Source organism: Crocodylus siamensis, chromosome 14 (genome assembly GCF_052110815.1).
Source record: "Crocodylus siamensis isolate JL-2025a chromosome 14, ASM5211081v1, whole genome shotgun sequence".
Classification (NCBI taxonomy): domain Eukaryota; kingdom Metazoa; phylum Chordata; order Crocodylia; family Crocodylidae; genus Crocodylus; species Crocodylus siamensis.
This window is the reverse complement of record NC_143408.1, coordinates 15922896-15944606: the sequence shown is the minus strand read 5'-3', so window position 1 is coordinate 15944606 and position 21711 is coordinate 15922896. Positions and strand designations below refer to the sequence as shown.

Genomic DNA, 21711 nt, shown 5'->3' with positions numbered 1-21711 from the left:
AGAGTGTGTTTGCAGGATCAATACCAGTGTGCAAATGTGGATATTTGCATGTATACACGCAGATCTCAACATAAGTATGCATACAAGTATATATGTGTACATGCATAAAGCATCTGCCTTGGCGCATTTGCAGGGCTTCTTGCATGCATACGCATGTATAGGCATGACCATGTGCATACACATGAGTACACAAGTAGGGGTGGGGAGGTGTGTGTGTGTGTGTGTGTGTGTGTGTGTGTACAGGAGCAGCTGTGCGCTCAGGCCAAAACGAATTAAAAACAAAGGTCAGCAGCAAGATTATTCATTAGGAGCAAAGCTGCGCAGAGCCATCCTGCCTTGCTGGGTGAATCTGGGGTGCTCAGCGCAGACCTGTCTGCACAGCACCAAAAGAAGAGAGTATGCAAAATGTCTGGTTTCAGGGCAGCTTGCAGCCACAGGCCCTTTACCTCCTCCACCGTGCAGGGAGCTAATTGCCTTCACCGTGCTGCACAGAACATCCCTGGATCCTGGCTTGTTGTTTTCCCTTTTGCCAGCAGCAGCAGCAACAGTTCATAGAAATGCAAATCTGTTTTAATTAAGGGGGCTAATAAACAGCAATTATGATTCCAGCTATTTTTCTGTTCCCCTGGAATAATGCCCCTTCAGTCCCCATTCATTTCCAGGCCCACTCAGTGCTTTCTGTGTCTGGGTCTGGAAGAGCTGGGGTTCTGCTCCAAACCATGCCCTGTGCAGGTGACAGGCCCCTTTCTTCTACATTCACAGCAGGTATTTCCAGGATGGGCAGCTGATGATGCTCCACTGCCCTGGAGTTAAGCTGGTAGCTGTTCCTCTTTTGCATTCGCCTCCCCTACACTGACAGACTAACTCTAAGAGTGGCAGGAGGCCTCACCTTTCCCCTCCCTGTACCTCCCCAGCCTGAAAAGTGCTGGTGGAGTCACCCGCGCTTTTGCTATGGCACAGTTGCAGAAGGGGAAGAGGACAAAATGCTCCGCTGTGTTTTTCATGGGAGCACAATGAGCCAGCCGGTGCTGTGCACCTTTGCCCAGACTCTCTCCAAGAGAAGCTGCTAACCCCCTGCCCGTACCAGACGCCATCCCAGAGGTGGCTGCTACATGCTCATTAGCCCAAGCTTTCCATCCTGCTTGTAGTCTCTCCCAGAACAGGATCACCCATTCACCCCCTCTGCACTGACAAAGGAAAAGCAAGGCACTGCAGAGGCTGCCAGGCTGCATGAGACCTCAGGAGCAAATCACTCTATTTTTAATGTGATCCCTCGATTGAAATCTCCCTGGCTCTGATCAAATGCGTGAAAACCACTAGCTTCCTATGAAAGTTGTCAGGCTGATGGGTCCCCCCTGGGTCCCCTTTACAGCTACCGCAGCTACATAGAACAAATGGGCTGAGTGGGACACAGCTTCATCCAATGAGCTCTGAATGTTGCTGATGTACTCAAGAGACAATATGCTATAAATATGAGTGCACTAGAAAAACATGCCCCAGGGAACAATCCTGCACTGACTAAGGATGGTGTAGACAAACTCAGTGGTCTTTTCTAGTTCTGTCTGTATCATAAACATGTGCAGCATTAAATAATAAACTGCACATCAGCAGTACCTCTCCTGGGAGGATCCCAAAGTCCTAGGCAAACAGTCCATTCTCCTTGTATTGTTCCCCCCAGATGAGGAAACTGAGCCACAGCAAAGGGATGATTTACCCAGAGTTGGCGGCAAAATTAAATTACACCCCCCTCCACCCCCATTTCCAGGCGCCCAAGCCTCTGTTCTACATACAGGCAGTTTCCATCTGTCATCAAGTAACAAGCAGCTATAAACACAAAGAGAAGCTCTGTGGCAACAGGTGATTTGGGACTTCAAAAGGATTCAGCCAGAATGAAAATTACTTCTTCCAGTCAAGTTTTCATCCCAACTGAGTTTGCAAGAGAGGCAGAGACCAGAACCCTGAAAAATCACAGTGGACAGAAGGCCTTGGTATCAGCCTTTCATGGACTCCCATGGTTCCCATTCACACTGAAGACAAGCAGCTCTCAATCTTTGCCCTAATCACTTGCATGAGGTAGAACAGCACTATTAGAACCCTTATACAGATCAGATGCTGAGGCCTTGATCCTCACAAGTATTTAGATATCTAACATGCACTGATTTTAGTAGACTTAAATACCCTTGGGCTAAGTACAGACAGTCCAAAAGCCCAAGGCTGGATCAATTCAGTGTCTGCAGGTTAGTCTAAATTGCAGAGATTAAACTGAAAAACAACTGGACCGACATTTATCTTTGAGTCAGGAAATGAAGCCACATACCTGCAGTGGCTCAGGCCAGGAGCTGGTAGGTGCTAGAGAAGAGCTCTCTAGCACATAGCTAGCATGGGATGTGTGTTCACTTCCTCTTCCTGCTGTCCCTGAGGTCTCTGGGATTGGTAGTCCAGAATCACAACAGCAGGACTCTACAGGGTTGTTCATCACTTCCTCTTCCTGTTTCCAGGTGCCTCTGGGATTTTTACTCCAAGTTGCAGCTAGCAGTACATTTGAGTAGGGGGGAAGGGGTGTTTAACCCCACCTTCCTGGCCCTGGACCTCAGCCTAAGTTTGCCTCAGGGGACAGTGAGCTAGCTAGATTGCTGAGGGGCAGGGCCAGCCATGCTCTTTGAAGCAGACAATATAGCCCAACCCAGGGCTGCAAAGCATGCTGGGGGACTCTGATTAGACTTGAACCAGGAAAGGGTCTAGGACAGAAGTTTCATAAACCGGTTTGACATCAATCAGTTAAGTCTGATACTACATTCAACCAGGTTTATCTTAAACCAGTCTCAGCCATTTTGAAACTGGTTTATGTGCACTGAACTTCTGTTCTGTTACAGGTTTAAATCAGTTTCTGATTACTTAAATTGGTTTATGTATATCTTCTCTCCCTAGCCTTGGAGATCAGAGCTAAACAGTCTACGTAATTTGTCCACAGATGCATAGAAAAACTGCAGCAGAGCAAGGACTTGAACCCAAATCTTCCAGGGCCCTGGCTAGATCATGTATCCCCCCTCTCAGTTTTTGGGGTCAACTTTAGCCAAGGGAGGAAAAGTGTGAAAATTAAAGGATTTCAAAGAATCAGACTCAAGGGACTTCTTTCTGTGGGAAAGAATCTGTCTAGCTGTGGCCTAATTACATGTCCTTACATGCCCTAGGGACTTAATAAACTGTGAGTCAGATTTGCAAAGGTACTTGTGGTACTGGCACACAACCTGATCATTATGAAGTAATGTATTCTGTAATTCAGTAATTTTACTCTATAGTAAATTTACTCAGGTGTAAAGAGTGAATACGTAACCAGCTCCCCTGACTTGGCTGCCCACTGCAGAAAGAGGTCTTTAGCTATGCTGGACTGAAGTCGGGCAGAAGGCAGAGTAGATTTGCAACTTTGGGGTGCCTGTACATGAGCAGTGAGGCTGTTTCAATGCACTGTAATTACAGCATGTCAGAGCAGGCTCAATTAATCGAATCTGCTGGAGTATGGTAATTCACACACTCCACCAGACTCCAGCATCTTGTGTATCAGCACCCCTGTGCTTTAAAATGGGGGTGCTTTAGCTAAAGCTCATTGAAAAAAACTTATTTAAAGTACCCCCGCTGCCATTTCGAAGCATGGGGATGCTGATACACAAGATTCTCTGGGCAGCTTAATTAGAGCAGCTATCAGAGGTCCTTTAATTAAAGTGCCCCCCCACGCATGTATAAATGCCTTTATAGACTGACTAAATCAGAGCTGTAAGGCATAAGCTTTCATAAGCAGAAGGTTTACTTCATCAAGCTGTGAAAGGACTGCAGGAAACAGAGCTGCTAAATGGAAAGCAGTGGTTAGAATACAAAGGGTAGGGAATGGGGGAGGAAAAAGGCAGGGACGCTGCTGAGAAAGGCAATGTGCTCACTTTGGCAGCGCACACACTAAAAAAAAGGAGAGAGAAAAACAAATCTGCCTGAAGCAGCCACAACAGCACGTGGCCACTAGGTGGCTGAGGAGTCAGATTGCATTGAGCAAACAGCTACCCCAGACATACAGCTGTAGTGAGTGTGTCTACACGAGACGCTTTACTGTGCAGTAAACTAATCTACTGCACAGTAAAGGGTCACTATGTAACCATGCACAGTAGCTATGGAGCATAAAAATAGGCTAATACATGGTTTTCTGGAAATGCATGGTTACCTGGAAATAGAAGTAGTAGATTTACTGGACTTTAGCTAATGTGCAGTAGCTCATGGTTACGTAGGTGACCGACAGCAAATGGATCCCGGTCAGCCCAGGCAGCAGGGGCAGGAGAACTGTCCCTTCCCCTGCTCCAAGTTGCCTGCTTCCCAGCCCCTGCTCCAATCAGCAAATCAGAGAGGAGGCTGGGACAATGTTCCCTGCCCCGCAGCAGGCAGCTGCTGGCCCCGGCTCTGAGACTGGCTGGGACACTGCCCCTGTGCCAGGCAGCTGCCTGCTATGGGGGCAGGAGGCATTGTCCTAGCCCCAGCTCTGAGATCGGATCAGGGTTGGACAGTCAGCAACTGCCGGGGGCAGGGGTGTGGGGTGTGCGGCAGCTCCTCCAGAGGCAGGAGAGCTCCTTCTTCCCCCCCTGCATCCCTGTCCCAAGCTCAGGCCTGACTCCAGTGCCCGCTGCCACCCTGGGGAGCCTAGAGCTTTCCCTGGATGCTATATGGGAGCAGAGCAGGAGTAGCTTCAGACCCAATTTTGCTCCCAATGGGCACATGTGTAGACACACTGTCAGGAAAATTAATGCTTTCTGTGCATTAATTGCATGTCTAGTTATGTCCACAGTGATGTAACCCATTCCAGTTCATAGCTTCTCTTCACTTTCTGAGGAACACCTGTCCTAGAATGGAGTGACTTACATCTGTGTAAGGTTGTACCTTATGGGTGTTGATACACGTGCTTTGGGAGTTCAGGGGTAGGGTGGGGGACTTGATTTAAAGCCGGTCCAACAGCCGCTCTACTTAAAGTGCCCAGAGCATCGTGTGTCAGTGTCCCTGCGCTGAAAAATGGCAGTGCAGGGCGCTTTAACTACAGCTCGTCCGACACTTTAGTTTCAGTGCCCCTGCTGCCATTTTTCAGTATAGGGAGGCTGATACATGTGACGCTGGAGTTTGCTGGAGCGCAGTAATTATCATGCTCCAGCAGACTCAGTTAATCAAGTCTGCTCCTACACACTGTAATTACAGCACGGTAGAGCAGCCTCACTGCACACGTATAGGTGTATGGACATAGGGCTCCTATACACTCCACTATAACTCCCAAGTAAAGTCAAAAGATTGCAGACTAAATGTGTCATGTGTCCACACCCTTAAGGTCTTAAAAATAAAGACAAACACCTAGTGACACTTAGAAAAACAACTATGCAGGTTAGACTTTTCATTTAATTTCAGTGGTGCTAGGTGCCTAGCTTGCATGGGGCAATCTGTAACATGGGCCTTCTATACCTAAATGATATTGGGGCCACTTTGTGCTCTGCACTGCATGGGTCTGAAGCTGCGCATATATGGTACCTACATGCTCTTTCACTGCAGCTGATGAAGTGAGCTTCAGCTCATGCAAGCTTGTAGTACACACACACACACACACACACACACACACAGAGGTGTCGATCTACCCTGCATTGTGTTCAGCATCAGACTAACATATGGCTAACTGTGGTGCTGTACATAGTACAGTCAAGCTGTGTTCAGCGGTACCTGAGGAGCCCAGAGAGCAGGCTCGTGGTATGGCACGAAGGGCTAAGCTGAGCTGGTGGCAGGGTGCTGCAGGTGCCACTCCTGCATGTCACAGACTTGCTCTTGCCAACAGCAGCTACTGCCAGTTTCTCTGTGACTCATTCAAACTCTGCTCCACAGGTCAACTGTAACAGTTGCCTAATGAATCCAGCAGCTAAGTTGTAGGAATACCTGGTCAGGAGGAGCTTCCACTTTCCTGCCTGAGCAAACCCATTGCCAGGCCTTATTATAGGCCAGGGTTTGCAGAGCAGAGGCCCGTCTGAGAGCAAAAGTAAGCAGAGACCCAGAGCAACCTGCAGGGCTTTAGCCTCTGGGACCAGCGGGCAGCTGAGTGCATCATGCATAGCGCAAGGGGTCCCTCTGCCGGACACCCATGGCTCAACCAAGATGGGAAACAATTCACAAACAAAGGGGGAAATGCAAACTCCGGGCCTCTCATAAGTTTGCATCAGCTATTCCATTGCAGCATCCGAGACCACTGAGGAGCACTGTACACGCAGTCCAAATCCCCAGCTGGCTGAGGCCGGTGCAGCCCTAGCACAGGTTTTTATAAGGTCTATAAGGTTCCCTGTCACAAGGAAGCATTGGTTGCTGGTGTCACAGCCCAGGCTGTCCCCCTGCCAGCTTTTGATACTACACTGTGTCCAGAATGCAGCTCTCTGGGACCTCTCTTCCTGGAGAAACACAGCCCTAACACAGATCTTCTTCAGCCCTCAGACACTTCTCAACACCCCCCCACCCCAGTGGAAATGCTGTGATGCCTTTCACCAGCCTTACACTATACCGCCTGCCGTGGGACTTCACCTGTGTACTGAATACCTCTCTGTCCTCCTTCAGGGCCTCCTATCATCTCCAGCACACAGACTCAGCATGCCCTGCACGGGGAGAAGGGACAGATCAAGTGCTTCATCCGCAGCACCCCTCCGCCAGACAGAATCGTGAGTACCCCCTTCCCGTGTCTCCAGTCTGAAGGTTATGTGCAGGAAGAGGCAGCTGCCACTGTCTAACACCCCCACCCCACAGGGCCTTGCCAGGCCCCTGCTAGATAAAAAGGTCAGGCTTGAGCCACTGTGGAGCATCCTAAACCTGCAGAAACTCATTAAAGGGAAAGGGAGAAATCCCAGTGGCTTTTAATCACCTGGGTAATAAGCAGGAAGCCTCTGAGCCCTAGACTGTCTCTGCTGGGCCTCCACTCCTTGCTGAATGAAGCCAAAAGCATTGCTCTCCCTCCCAGGTGCTGAGAGGTGCTCAGATACCAGCAGCTATTTTAAGTGCTTCTAGACAATTGCTTTGCAATGGCCAGTTGATTTTGTTTGGCTCTTTGCCTCACACCCACGCAAGCACAGAGCAGCGTCCTAGTTTGACACATGTGCAAAGTGCAGTTGCAGTCAGAACAGCAGTCAGAGACAGTGGCACAGGGCTGTACATGCCTGTCTCAAATCACATGAACTGAGATCACCAGCCAGAAGCATTTCCTAAGGGCTAGTGCTACAAATGCACCAGGGTGTCAGGAAGTTTAGCTGGGTCCCGTCTGCTGCTGACCCAAGAAAGAGTCTGTCCTTGGAAGTGAGCTGAGAATCAGGTTGATGGTGGACAAGGCAAACAGCTCCATCCCTGGCTCCCACAGAGAACGTGAAAGAATTGTTTAACCCTGCGGTGATGTCTGATCCATTCCCCTGTTGTAGCAATCATGGGTTCCAATGTAAAATCCTCTAAACCTGACTGGAAGTGGACGTTGAGTGTAAGGTGGATCTGGGTCTCTTGTTGGACAATCCTGCCCTCTGTGCCTAGACACAACTGCAGCTGGTGCAAATAGCATTTTACACTGCCTCTCAAACCTTGAGGGGAGGATTTTCAAAAGCATCTAAGTGACTTAGGAGCGCAAGTCCCAGTAGCTTTCAATGGGAACTTTGCTCCCATGTCTCTTACTGGATGAACTTGTCAATTAGCTATCTGATGGCTACAACATGTGCCCTCAGGTACTTGGAGTGCAGAAACAAAGCCAAATGGAGGCTCTTTCGGACAGGATTATTTGAGCAGGACTAATTTCTCGTATTGATTTGCAGGCCTGGTCCTGGAAGGAGAATGTGCTAGAGTCAGGAACATCTGGGCGCTACACAGTGGAAACCGTCAGCACAGACGAAGGCGTCATCTCAACACTGACCATCAGCAATATTGTCCGAGCTGATTTCCAGACCATTTACAACTGCACCGCGTGGAATAGCTTTGGCTCAGACACTGAGATCATCCGGCTGAAAGAACAAGGTGGGAGCTGCAAACAGCACTTAGACACCAGAAGGGACTATCAAGCACTGGTAGCTTGCATCTGGCTAGTCGGTAGCAGCAGGGGGAGTTATTTGAGACACAGGAGACACTGGGCACATCAACAAGTGGTTACTGCACATTTATTTAGTACTTGTATAATCAAGTACTAAATAAATGCACAGTAACTGGGGTTACTGCTTAGTAGCACCAGCGAATGCCTTTTTACTGATGCCACTGCGCAGTAGCGTAATAATCCTGTGCAGTAGCATATTAGCACTGTTTGTGCTGTGACATGCTACTGTGCAGTATTATTCAGCTACTGTGCAGTTTGTGTCTCATGTAGACACTCCCAATTAGAAGGGCAATGGGGATGCTTGGGAAGGTTGATGAGGTGTCCCTCTCTGCCAAATGTCCCAGCTTTGGGCTCAGTCCCTGAGGGCCCAGGGGCCTGGGAGAGGAATAGGTAGATGGGAAATGCTCTACAGAGCCAAGGCTGCCTGATGTCAATGGGATCTTGTGTGGCTCACACTAAGGTCGATCCTGGATACGACCTCAATTATCATTGACAACAATGGGAGTTGACTAAGCACCCAGCAAGACTGAGCCCATCCATGTGGGGCAGAGGCAGGAGGGCATTGAGAGCTAATTGATGTGTGAGCTGCTCAGGACCCCTTGCTCCACAGCACAAAAAGCTGTTGTTGCCAAGTGCTGGGGGAGGTGGTGAGCTCCAGTAATCATCCCCAGAGTAGATGGGATCTGAGGCACCAGGACCTGTTGATGTGACGTGGTCAGTGATTCTGGCTGGGTCTGCGTAATACAAGCTGACAACAGCTATCCTGTCCAGGGGGCTTTGGAGTGACTGCCATTGTATCTCATTATGCTACACTGTTGTGCCACCCAATGAAATAGGGCATCGGTCTAAGCATGCCAAGCTAGTCTTTGAAGCAGAGTGCCCATGGGGTGGCATGCTGCACGCTGGAAGGGCTCAACTGAGAGAACCCATTGCAGCAGCAAAGGGCACGGCCGCACCTGAAAGAAGCTAAGCAGCAACCTAAGACATCCTGGGGCAGATCCGGCACTTCCCTGCAGGATGATCACAGTGCAGGAGGCAGGAGATGTCTCTGTAAAAAATGTTTTTCTCCTGGAGGGACTCCAGTCCTATTCTATTTTATTAAATGCCAGGGCAGGCAGGTGGATTGTTCTCATTAAGCTCTGATTTATAGGCAAGGCTGCCATCCAGATTAAATCAGAGCTAAATGAACCCCTTAAAATTAGCCTTGGGCTTCTTCCAATACAAACAATCAGTGGTTTTTTCCTGGGTCTTCTGCCAGTCAGAGCTAACACATAGCAGCGAGATTGGGTCCCAGGGGATGGGTTGATGGAGCCAATTAAACGATTCCCAGTAGGCAGTGCTACAGGCCTCTTGCTCTGGGTTCCTCAACTCATAACACAGCAGGGAAATGGAGCTGGACCCTAGTGGCTGTGGGTGACCATGCTGGGTCTCACAAGGGCTCTGGGGCTCTCGCAGCTGGTATGACATTGGAGCTAGTTCCTAACAGTGGCCCACTGGCAGCGACTCCCAGGGGCAGAGCCAATAGGAAAGTAGACCTAGTGACTGTCCCTACTAGACAATGGAGGTGAACCGATCAGGTGTCTCTACACTACATCAAAGTAATGCTCTGGCAGCAAACCGCAGTACAGTCCTGGACTGTATGTCTGTCCCCCTGTACTGGAGCCCCAACAGATGCCTCTGTAGGGTGGCAGAGGACACCTGTTTGAGGGGACTTTCGTGCACCATTGCATCTGAACTCAGCAAAGAAATACTGACATGTGCACTTGGGCTCGGCAAGGCTGTGGACACTTGTTTGTTTTCAAACAGGTACGGAAATGAAATCAGGAGCTGGTATGGAAGCAGGTATGGAATCATGAGCTGAAGGTGAATATGTGAATTGCCCCCAGCTGCCACCACTCTTCAGCACTCGGCAGCAGCTTCCCCATCACTGAAGGAGAGCCAGGGGGAGGGCAGGGCAAAGTCCAGAAGGCTCTGACCAGCAGCAGGGGGCAGTGGACAGGGGTGGGCTGGGAGTCAGGAACCCTAGATTCTGGTCCCAATTCTGCTGCTGACCTGCTGTGCAAACCTGGCCAAATCCTACTGCCTCTCAGGGCTTCAGTTGCCCCATCTGTCAAATGGGGCAATAATACTTGGCCACTTTGATAAAATGTCCAAAACTGAGCAGTGAAGTGACACAGGTTTAGTTTCAAAATGCAGTGGGGAGGGACAGATGACCAGCTCTGATAAGTGCTAGGATTATCATGAGAAAACCACCCCAGAGGAAGGAACAGTGAATTTTCAGAAGGAAAAGTCACTCCCAGCCATAGCTGTTTTTCACCTGACTGGGAGAGAAGGCTTAGATGAAGCAGGAGTGGATGTGAAGTTGGCCCCATCCTGGGATCAGGCATTGGTAACTGCATGCTTCATCTCCCCAAGCTACAGCATCTTCCATAAAGCCTGAACTAGGTTTCCTGGGGAACTGGAGTTGCTGACTTGTCAAACTGCAATGCAGAGACCTTTGTCAGCTCAGTGACTGCTGAGCCAACCATTGCTGTACCCAGCTGCCCAACCATCTCATCCAGCCCTTCCCATTGTAAGTGACTGTGTCTGCCATCCCAGGTGAGCCCTTGTCATTGTCTGCAATACATTCCTCAAGTACTTCTCCAGCTGCTGGTCACGTCACCCATCTAGAACCAAAACACCACCATCAACAGCCCCTGACTTGCCTCTGGACCTTGCTCCCTGCTCTCTTGATGCTTTGAACTATCAGGCATTGGCAATGATGCCCATTCCCACCTGTCCACTGACCACATGTTTCTTGTTTCTCTTGAAGGAACAAGCAATTGCAGTCTTCATGATGGCTGCTCTGTGCAGCGATTTGCACATTCTGCATGAGCTTTGCCTAACATAAGACATTCCCATTCAGATTGCTCACAGAAGTGGGCAACCAAACCTTTCTTCTAATTCCCACTGGATGACTGTGGCTCCTTCATTATAATTATATCAATCCATCTCTTCAACCCATGGCTGTGTCTGTCCAGTCAACCTGCCATCTTCATTAATTGCACACCCAAGCATGCTGCAAATGAACAGCCACCTCAACTGGAAGCAGCACAGCCACCTTTGCTCAGCAGTTGGGGTGAGCTAATTAGCACAGTGGAGTAACAACACCAATGTGTCTGCCTCAGACTAAGTACCTGCCCCTGCAGCCATACAGGTGTGGCTACACTGCTTCCAACTTGGGAGGCAGCCTATCCAAAACACTGCCATATGCTTGGGGGTGCCACTTCCTGGCCAGTCAGTTTACCAAGTGGACACAGCGAGCAGCAAAGCCTGCATAGGGGCAGAAAAGGGGACAGTGTGCACAGGAGAATGCAACAAACATGTCTGTCATATTTGACAGGCTCTGCTGCAAACTTTGTGCAAGAGGCAAATGCCAACCACCAACCGAGATAAGTTTCCAAGAGCTCTCGAGGAGGCCCCACTCTGGCTCACTCTCCAAAGCTGCTGCTGGGCCCAGGTTGTCAGAGTGCCAGGCCGTAGCAACATTCAGGGCTGCATGCCTGGTGTGTTTGAGGAGCTGGAGGCGGCTGTTCCTAATGGGTTTGCTCTGTACTAGCTGCCAGCAGGTCAACCTGGCATCCATTGTCACAGAGCAGATGGGACCTGTCCCAGCGTGCTTGAGAAGTGGCAGAAGAGAAGGCGGAGGCCTTCACAGATGGATGAGGGACTTGCTGTAAACAAAAGAAAGGAGCAGAGCCTGGGAGAAGTCGGCACAGCTAGAGGGAAGGCTCACAAAAGATATTTGCCTGACTACAGCAGGATGCAGATACTGGCCCAGGAAAAACCAGCAGGCACTGAGGGGGCAGAGTGCCACTCACAGCCCTGCTGGAAGCAATCTGGAGCACCTGATGAGGCAAGGTACTTGGAAGAGGCAGTGTAAATCCAGGCAGTGAGATCTGCTGACACTGAGATGCTGCAACACTGGGCATCTGAGACAAGCTATAGAGAAATTAGAGATAAGCACTTGGCAATGTGGCTCTGAGCCTGGGGATGTAGCCCTTTGGATCTGAACTGACTATGACACTTCATGGCAGAAAGCTACAGTCCGTGGTGTCAAAGCTACGTGTCTTGATGTCCACAAGCCTCTGCTCAGTGTTCTGGGCCAGGATTTCAGAGCAACCAGCAATCAAGTCAGCTCCAAAACTAGTTACCTACAGTTGTGCACTAAATTCAGGAGACTGGAAAAGGTACACGATAAGGTACATGTAACACCCTGGCATGGTACCTTCTAAAGAGTGATTCAGGAGAGATACCAGCTAACAGAGGTTTAGTGGTTTCAGCTCATACAGTCAAGGATGGCGGTGAAAGGCCCTAGCTTGGACCATAATGACGACTCGTTCGAGGCAATGCTTATATTCCATTAACTCAGATATAGACAGTGAACCCTACCAGAAATATTTGATAATGCTGCTAACTGATCTTAATTTCTGGTCACTCCCAACTCCTAGCGAAGATCTGGAACACAGCACCATGGCCTAGAGTTGGCTGAAGATGTTAACAAACATCTATTCAAATACTGACAGCAAATGTACATATGTGGATTGTTTTTATTGCCCCTTTCTACTCACTTTTCAATGAAATTTGACCAAAATTTATATTGAAGAGGTTGTATTAATGAGAATGTTACTTGCAGATCAAGAGAGGTGATTGTTCCACTCTGTTCACCGTTCGTGAGGCCTTCCTTAGAGCACTGTGTCCAGTTTTGAGCCCCACACTTTAAGAAGGATGTGGACAGGTTAGAAAGAATCCAGCAGAGAGTGACAAACATGATTAGAGGCTGGGAAGCTTGCCTTATGAGGAAAGGCTAAAAGAACTAGGGTTATTTCATCTGGAGAAGACCAAGGTGAGATCTGGCAACAGTCTTTCAATACCTGAGGCATAGTTATGAGGAGAATGGAGATGGGCTTTTCTCTGTGGCTGTAAGGGACAGGATTAGGAGCAATGGCCTCAAGCTGCACCAGAGGAAATTTAGATTGTAAATTCGGAAGAACTTCCTGAATATGAGGGTGATCAGGCATTGGAACAGGCTGCCCAGAGAAGCTGTGCAATCTCCAACCCGGGAAATTTTCAAGAGCTTGTTGGACAGACGCTTGGCCAGGATGGGTTAGTAAAGGGTGATCCTGCCTTGAGCAGGGGGATGGACTGAAGTGACCTTGTGAGGTCCGTTCCAGCCTTACTTTCCTGTGCTCCTATGATGCTAAAATTTCATAGGCAAAACCATCTGTCAGCAGTGCTCTGAGCACTTGTATGAATGCGCATCAAGATGAGGATACCTGCAAAATATGTTCACATGACCACTGTGAGAGATCTTTGAGGACTTTCATAGATTCATAGATGTTTGGGTCAGAAGGGACCCCAACAGATCATCAGGTCCGACCCCCTGCCTAGGCAGGAAAGAGCACTGGGTCAGATGACCCCGGCCAGATGCCTGATCAGCCTTCTCTTAAAGACCCCCAAGATAAGGGGAGAGCACCACCTCCCTTGGAAGCCCATTGCAGATTTTGGCCACTCTTACTGTGAAGGGTGGTCACCCATCAGACTGGGGCACAGAATGAGTATCACATTTACCAAGGTACCAGAATTTTTTTCTCTCTGGGCAGTTCTGTAGCCCCTACTGCCACACAGTCTCAGTGCCCAGGGACACATGCACAGACTCTGGGAACAGTGCCCACAATGGGATTTGATGCTCAGTCCCACGATCATGCCTCCTGCCATGCACAAGTGGTGTGGCAAGAAGCATGATCCCACCACGCCTTTACTTACACATCTGCCAGGATCCATAGTGATGGCACCAGAGGGCTTCACTACTTGCAGGTGGTTTAGTGCTTGTCCACATGAGAAGGTGGCAGTAGTTAGGTCCAGTGTATATTTAAACCAGCGAATGATGTAGTTAATTAACTCTATTTAGTGCAAACCCAAATCAGGCGTTCTAATTTGGGTGTCAGAGCCGCTCATATTGCTTTAGATGAAGTCTGTTAGGAATAAGCTTTACTTAAACCAAAGTGAGCTGCCCTGGAGCCAAAATCACGGCATAGATTACAGTGGCTTATCTAGGTGGTTTTCAACCTTTTTTAGATTTGCGGCACCTATCAATAGACTCAAAGCCTCCCTCAAAAATGTCTGCTCTTAGTTTTCACTCCTTTTTTAACCACAGAAAAATAGTAGAGCAACTCTTCTGTTGCAAAGAACTCAAAAAGACCCCCAAAGGTCAGAATGTTTTTAACACTATGGATTCCTGCTTGAAAACTCTGGTTTGATCTTGTGAATCATGCTTGCACCCTTAATGGTACTAACATTGTGCAGCACTGCACAGCACCCCTGAAAGTATCTCAGGGCACCCCTGGTTGAGAATCACTGGTTCATCTGAATTAGTTCAGCTATGTGGTTTACATTAGTCTGCATTTCTCTTACCAGCCGCCTGTTCTTGGGGAGGTTGCATCTGCCTTGAGTCTAGTTAAACTTTCAATCAGTTCTGGGAGAACCAAATGCTCTGGGCGTAGATGACAAAAGAAAATGGTTTCTGGACCCAGGCCCCAAGCTGGGTTCCCAAACCGGTCCGCCCCCGTCACACAGCATCAGCCTCTGTGATGCAACTGCTTCAAACATAGACAGTAGAAAATTTCAATGCAGCATCTTCACTTTGTCCTGTGATAACTATGCGCAGTCCTTGAGTGGGGAGAGTAGCCGTAGAGCAGGCACCAAAGGGGTCCAGGTGGGCTCAGAGAAGGGGCTGTCCCAATGACATTGTGGCGTTTCATATATTCATTCTCCTGTACTGATTCCACATCCGATGGGGTGTTATAAGTCAAAGGGACGTTTGTTTTCCTAAATGCCAGCTCTTCAGCTCCTGTGAGTGTCCAGCAATAATAACAACCCCACATTTAGCATGGAGCTGGGAAGTTTGCTGAAGATGCCCGAGGCAGGATAGAGCCCAGCTCAGTTTCTGGTAGACAAATCAGCTCCTACATAGCCAACAGATGTCATGGCCTCTGCCCTGAACCGCAGTAGAGTCATTGTGAGTACCCCTAGGGAACAGTAGCTAGGAGGAGATTCCCTAGCTCGACTCTGGTCCGTATCACTCCATGCCCTAGACGAGGGGTGCTCAGCCATGGCCCACAAGCAAGATCTAGCACCTGGTTCCACACAGTCCAAGCCACAGGACTCTGCGCAGATCTGGACTCTACCCTGCCTCAGGCATGGCCATGGTCCTGTATGCAGGGCAGCACAGGTCCCAAGCCCAGCACATAAGGCCAGGCAGAAGCAGTGTAGGGTCCCCGAGAGCCTTACCCCAGCCAGGCAGGGGCAGTATGGGACCCCTGGAGCCCAAACCCGGCACACAGGGGCTGGGCAGAGACAGCGTGGGGTGGCCAGGGGGTGCCTCACCATGGTGGTACAGCCAGCTTGGGGCTCCCAGAGCCTTATCCTGGCCAGGCAGGGGTGGCATGAGGCCCCTGAACCCTGAATCCAGCACACAGGGGCTGGGCAGAGACAGCATGGGGCAGGTAGGGGTGCTTCACCATGGCACTGTGACCGACTCAGGGCTTCCAGAGGGAGGGCAGCAGAACAGGGTCCAATCCCAATGGTGTAGAGTCAGTGCAGGGCCTGGCCTAGCCTGCAGACCAGTCTTATGCCATTCAACTATGAGCACCACTGCCCTAGACCAAGCAGAGACAGGGGCCAATGGCTGGTGGGCAATTTAGGCCTGGGAGATCTAGCTTCTACTCTGCCAGACTTCGTGTGTGGCTGTGGGCAAATCACTTAAGATCAGTTCCAAAAAAGGGACTTAGGCAAAATGGAGCTGCCTAAAGCTAAGTGAGAAATCTGCAGGGATCCTTCCTACTGCCTAAGTGCCTGGGAAGCTGGAGACAGCTATGTGTTTTAGTAAGGATGTACTTAGGTGCCTCAAGTCCTGGTACTGAGCAGGCCCAGAGTTGCCTGTCTTCACTAAGCTGAGCATGTTGATGTCTGCCTCTCCTCTAGACATGCTGGTGAAGTCCAGGCTTGGCACATCCCCTACCTACATCCCCTGGTCGGGTAGGCATGCTCAGAGCGTGCCCTACACACCCTGGGAGCATTGAGCCTCTTACAAAACACAGCAGTCCTGGGGAGGGGATATGCTGGTATTTTTCTTCTATATAATACCCATGGGCATTTGTCTAGGACACGTAGCAGTGTCAAAAAGCCAAAAAGAATGTTAGAAATGACTAAGAAAGGAACTGAAAACAAAAGAAAGCACATTATGCCTTTCTATCACACCAAAACGTGCCTGCAACCTGAATATGGTGTGCAGTTCTAGTCATCCCATCTGGAACTGGAACTAGAAAGGTGCAGAAAAGGGCAGAAAAGATGGTCTTGGAGATCAAACAGCTTCCATCAAAGAGAAACCGAAAAGTCTCTTTAGCCGGAAAAGAGACAGCTGAGGGGGGAATGTTATAGATGCTCATAAAAGCAATGAATGATGTGGAAAAAGTATGGTGACCACGGGTAACGGGGAATCAGGGTTCGATTCCGGAGAGGGAGCCTGAGAAACGGCTACCACATCCAAGGAAGGCAGCAGGCGCGCAAATTACCCACTCCCGACCCGGGGAGATAGTGACGAAAAATAACAATACAGGACTCTTTCGAGGCCCTGTAATTGGAATGAGTACACTTTAAATCCTTTAACGAGGATCCATTGGAGGGCAAGTCTGGTGCCAGCAGCCGCGGTAATTCCAGCTCCAATAGCGTATAAAGTATAATACAGAAGTAGGTTGCACCCAGTGAAATGAGCAGGCATCAGCTTTAAACCAAACAAAAGTACAGTTAAGATGGGGAAGAGAAGGTTGTGGAGGCCATTAGGAGAACCAGACTCAAAAGAGATTAGACAAACGCATGCAGGACGGGTCCATCTGGGATGTCACCTACTGCTTGGTGACGGCGAGGGTACGGCAAAGGAGGACTCTTTCTACCTTGTTTCTCACGCTCTTCTTTCAAAGCATCTGAAAGTCCTGTCGGAGACAGGACACTGGGCTAGGTGGACTTTCGGTCTGACTCTATATGGCAGTTCTTTCATCCTGCATTCCCATCCAAGACCGTCATGCTCTTCTATCCATGTACGTACATGCTGTTCTCTCCTGCCCCCCGACCTTGTTACTCCAGCCCCCCCAAGTGCTTCATACTCAGGATTGTGGTCCTGTATGAAGCTACCTGTCTTATCTCCCTTTGCTGCTCATCTGGCTTCATTTTCTCCATCCTTGGAGACCTCTCCCCTCCACAGCTGCCATATGACTCCTGTTGACTTCTGTAGGAATTATAACACACGCCTCAAGGGCTCCTGCGAAGGATGACAGGCTTGATGAGCAGTGGGAAAAGGCAGGAGAAACTATCTGGATGTAAAACAGGTAGAGGCAGTGAAGGATGGCTGCTGGGTTCATTCATTTACATATGATTTACAGCCACCTTTTCCAGCACATTCCCTCACAGCTGAGCTATTACCTTAGCCAGCATGGCCCAATAATAAGTCTACAATTCTCCTGTATACTACCCAGCCTGGCTCTGTAACCTTTTCCTTAGCCAGCCCTGATTCCATTTCTCTTTTCTTAATAATATTAACGCTCTGCCCTTCCACTGCACTTTTCATCCCAAGCCCTTTGGACACAGTCCAGTCATTAGACTGCACAACACTTTTTGTAGGTAGATATTAGCCCCCAGATGGCAGACAGGGAAACTGAGGCACAGAGAGACAAATGGGTCCACTCACACTTGCACAGAGGAATCAGTGGCAGAGTTGGGCTAGAGCCAAGGATCTGTGGGTTTCGGACCCCGCTCCAGCGACCCTTCAGGCAGGAGCACCGTACAGGTTCCAGAGGAAGCCCTGCCATGTCAGTCCTCGCCCTAGGCTAGCACAGCAGAATTATCCAGGTACCAGTAAAGCAAACCATTCCTGTTCATGCGTGTCCTTTCTGACACCCTGTCCTCCCAGGACACTCAAGTTACCATCAACTTCATCTGTGTGCCCTATGCATCGTCCCCACAGAGTTCATAATGAACTGTGCTTGGTTGGGTGGGGAGGTTTTTACTGGCTATGGGTACGAGGCCTAGGAAGTCTGCCGAGCCATCTAACTGCCCCAGCGAAACTCCACCAGGATTCATCGTCCTCACCTACAAGTGAGCGTTTTGGCAGCTGGTACAGCTAGAGGGGGCAGGGGAAGCACACTTCTGCACTTCATTTGCACTCTTGTTCCCTTTGCAGAGTCGGTGCCCATGGCGGTGATCATAGGCGTGGCTGTGGGGGCAGGAGTGGCATTCCTGGTGCTGATGGCCACCATCGTGGCGTTCTGCTGTGCACGCTCACAGAGAAGTAAGTGCTGTTCTTTTCTGTCATTTAAAAAGCAAGTGCTGGGGCCAAACGGAGAGTCCTGGAGACTGAGGTCCTGTGTGACTGCAGAAGAGCAACGGCACAGGGTAGGGCCATATGACGTCCCCTGACTCGGAGTTGAGCCTTCCATATCGCAGCCACAAAGGGGTTCCTGCCTGCTGAAGCAATCAACCCACGGTCTCAAAGTCCCTAGTTTGTAGCAGCAGCAAGATCAGCTCTCCCCTAAGCAAACTGCCTGTTGGGTTGGGGCTATGGTGAAATGCTATGCAGAGATAAGAGCTAGGCTGTGTGGAAATTGTCCCAAACTACATTAGCATCCTAACGAATGGCCAGTCCAACCTGCTCAGAGAGCAATCCAGATGATGGCTTCATCCAGCTCTCTAGTCAGAGCTCTCTGACGATGCAGTCTCTGGTGCTTGAGGCCATTTTGTATTGCAGGGAATGCAGCCTGAAATATCAATATCCACGCGTGCTTCTGGCCTGAGCAAAATCAGCAAAGGCATGACGAGCGTAGGCAGAGGCGAGAAGGACAACATGCTGTGTGAGAGCGTGGGGGGTGGTGTAGGAGGAGAATAATAGTTCATGCAGATTTAGATACTGAGTTTGCCGACAGGACGCTGTAGCAATCTGGCTGTCATATGCATCTGCAGAATGTTTAATGCTACTTTGCACTCTCCCAGCACCTCCCATGGGAGGATTTCAAAGCACTTTGGTAACAAGACGGGCCACGCTCTAATCTTCAGTACACCCATGTGAAATCCGGGCTTCCTTTGGGCATAGCCGAGTCAGATCTCACTGTAATGTTTCATGCAACACAACACCTTGCTTTACAGATGAAGATCTTGAAGCTGAAGGAGATGTTCAAGATCATACAGAGAATCAATGGCAGAACGGGAGCAGACTTCCAGAGTCCTAGCACCCGGTGCTGTGCTCTGAATACGCAATTTATAACAAAGTTGCATCGCACAGGCAGGAAAAAATACAGCTATCATTTAGCACCTCAAAATTAGGCACTGGGGAAGAGCATATTTCTGACTCTGTTCATTCTTTGTTTTTCAAATCCTCTTTGTCACTGTAAGATATGAATTTTCATAAGGAATTACAGTCAGTGGCAGTTACATAGGGCCTGTGGTATACGATATGATTTGCTGCCGAGGGAACACAAGTTAAAACCACATCAAAGGCACAGGTAAAGGAAAGAAGAGGTAAACAGAGCAGGATCATGTTGCCTCATTAAAAAAAAACACAGAGAAATTAAAGTGTGATTGTTGGCTATATGAAAAGGAATCAACCCATCCGGGAAAGGAGCGTGATTGTTTTGAGCTTCTAAGACTGCGTCAGGGAACAAGCAATATTTGACAATACTTCCGAACTATGGGGACACTGCGATAGAAACAACTAAGCCAAGTGCCGTACGTAATCTCTATGTTTAGTTGCCAGAAAAACACAGTCAGTTTTCTTTTTTGATTGTTTGCAAAGAAATCAAAGATCCCCAACTCCTCCCGAGTGGCTGGTCTCGCACAGCAGAAAAGTGTTTAATTTTAAGGGCAATAATAATGCCTTTTTCTTTTTTTTTTTTTTGAACTCTCCGAAACCCCATTAGCAGCTCTTGCAGGTATTAGCAAATTAAATCTCAGGCAGTCATTAATCTTGCATTTTAGTAAGTATTACTGATGGATGGGTGCAGCGCTAAGACCTGAGAACAGGCCAATTCAATTTAGCTAGAATCATTCAGCAATGATGTGTGATTCAAGCAGCCCAATAGAAAATGGGCCAAACTGTTGTTACCATGTCAATGGTCAGACATAATCAGTCGTGCTTTCCCCGTGGTTTTTCGATAGACATGCATGCACTGCATCATTCAGAGGAGGAGAGAGCATGTGGTTCATTATATCCATCTTATTTCATGTAACCAGATGGTACAGGGTTCTTTACAGGACATACAATTTAACATTAATGTGGCGGTGATAGATCAAATATGCAATGGAAACGCCAAGTTTTAGAGCTGAAAGCAAAGCCAGAGATTCAAAGTGTTGATCACTCACAGGCTGAGCAGCATTGAAATGGTACTGGGCATGCTGCTGACAGCTCTCTAAACCTTGGGGGGGAATTCAGTGGCCACCTGCCGTCCAACTGGCTGGCCAGCTCACAGTCCTCTTGGGGGGCTCTCCTCCTTTTCTCAAAACAGTAGCAATCCATTAAAGATTCCTCATTGCCTGCAACAAGAGAATGGCTCTTCGCTCCCCAGGATCTCCATGTTACACGCTAGAAGTTCCCAACAGGGCAAACAGGGTATTGTGTGGCCAAGGTACAATGGGCAGGGGCTGTGCCCGGGGTGGCTGCAGTGACAGGGGGAGCAGCACCCCCTCTAGGTGGGCACCTGGGCCTGATGCAGCAGTCGCACACCACGTGTTACGGTACTGCCGAGTGGCTCAGTGGCTTAGCCTGGTGTTGTTAGGTTGGGTTTGTGTTGCTGCTGCTACAATGTATGATTTCAGACACAGCCCACTCGCACTTTCCAAGCCCAGAAATGTGGCACCGACACCACTTTAAGGACAGTCCTCCACAGCAACTTTCAAGATCCCTGTCACTGGCATGTGAGAAAGCGACTGCTGGGGATGCTTCTGGGGCAGCGTCACTGCTGCCTTTCTGGGTCTGGCCCATGCAAGCTGGCATGGGGTGTGCATACTGCAGGTGTGTGGCTATCTGAAAACCAGGCATCTGGCAGCAGAAAGGATGGGGCTTAGACTTACCCACTGGGAGGAAGGAGGGTGCAGGGCTCAAGCTATGACTGATGCATGCAAGGCCCATTCATTCCTCAAATCTGCAATAATTTCTGTTCCGTGACCTGGGGCGAGCTTCTGTCTTTGGACCAGTTCCCTGTTCGTGAAATAGTAAAAATAGCCCTTTTCTTCCCACCCAGTGATGTTGTGAGGACAAAGAGCGCCAGGGACTGACATAGTGGTGACCTGGAGCTGCACAAACACTGACTGAGCTGTAATGAAAGTGTTTGTAGAATTGTAACGACTGAAGCCCGCACCTGTGGATGGCTGTTTAGTCCCCTGTATGCAGCGAGTGGATGGGTCTCAGCGCTGCACTCACTAGAGAAGCCTAGGCCCCACCATCCCCTTGTCATTAATTGGCATGTCTGGGCTGTATTTGCTCTGACCTCCAGGGGCAGCCACTCCTTAGGGCACTGAGG

General features: G+C 49.3%; 1 protein-coding gene across 6 annotated transcripts in view; it reads left to right on the top strand.

Annotated features, from left to right (window-relative positions):
• The window catches only part of KIRREL3 (kirre like nephrin family adhesion molecule 3), an 839191-nt gene that overhangs the window by 779438 nt on the left and 38042 nt on the right, over nt 1-21711 (top strand). For 5 of the 6 annotated variants that reach the window (XM_090027372.1, XM_090027368.1, XM_090027370.1 and 2 more), the window contains 4 exons: nt 6610-6710; nt 7839-8037; nt 9917-9952; nt 18384-18491. In XM_090027372.1, the coding sequence (XP_089883498.1) occupies nt 6610-6710; nt 7839-8037; nt 9917-9952; nt 18384-18491 (444 nt within the window). The remainder of the gene's footprint in view (nt 1-6609; nt 6711-7838; nt 8038-9916; nt 9953-18383; nt 18492-21711) is intronic. The other variant, XM_090027369.1, reaches the window with a different exon arrangement.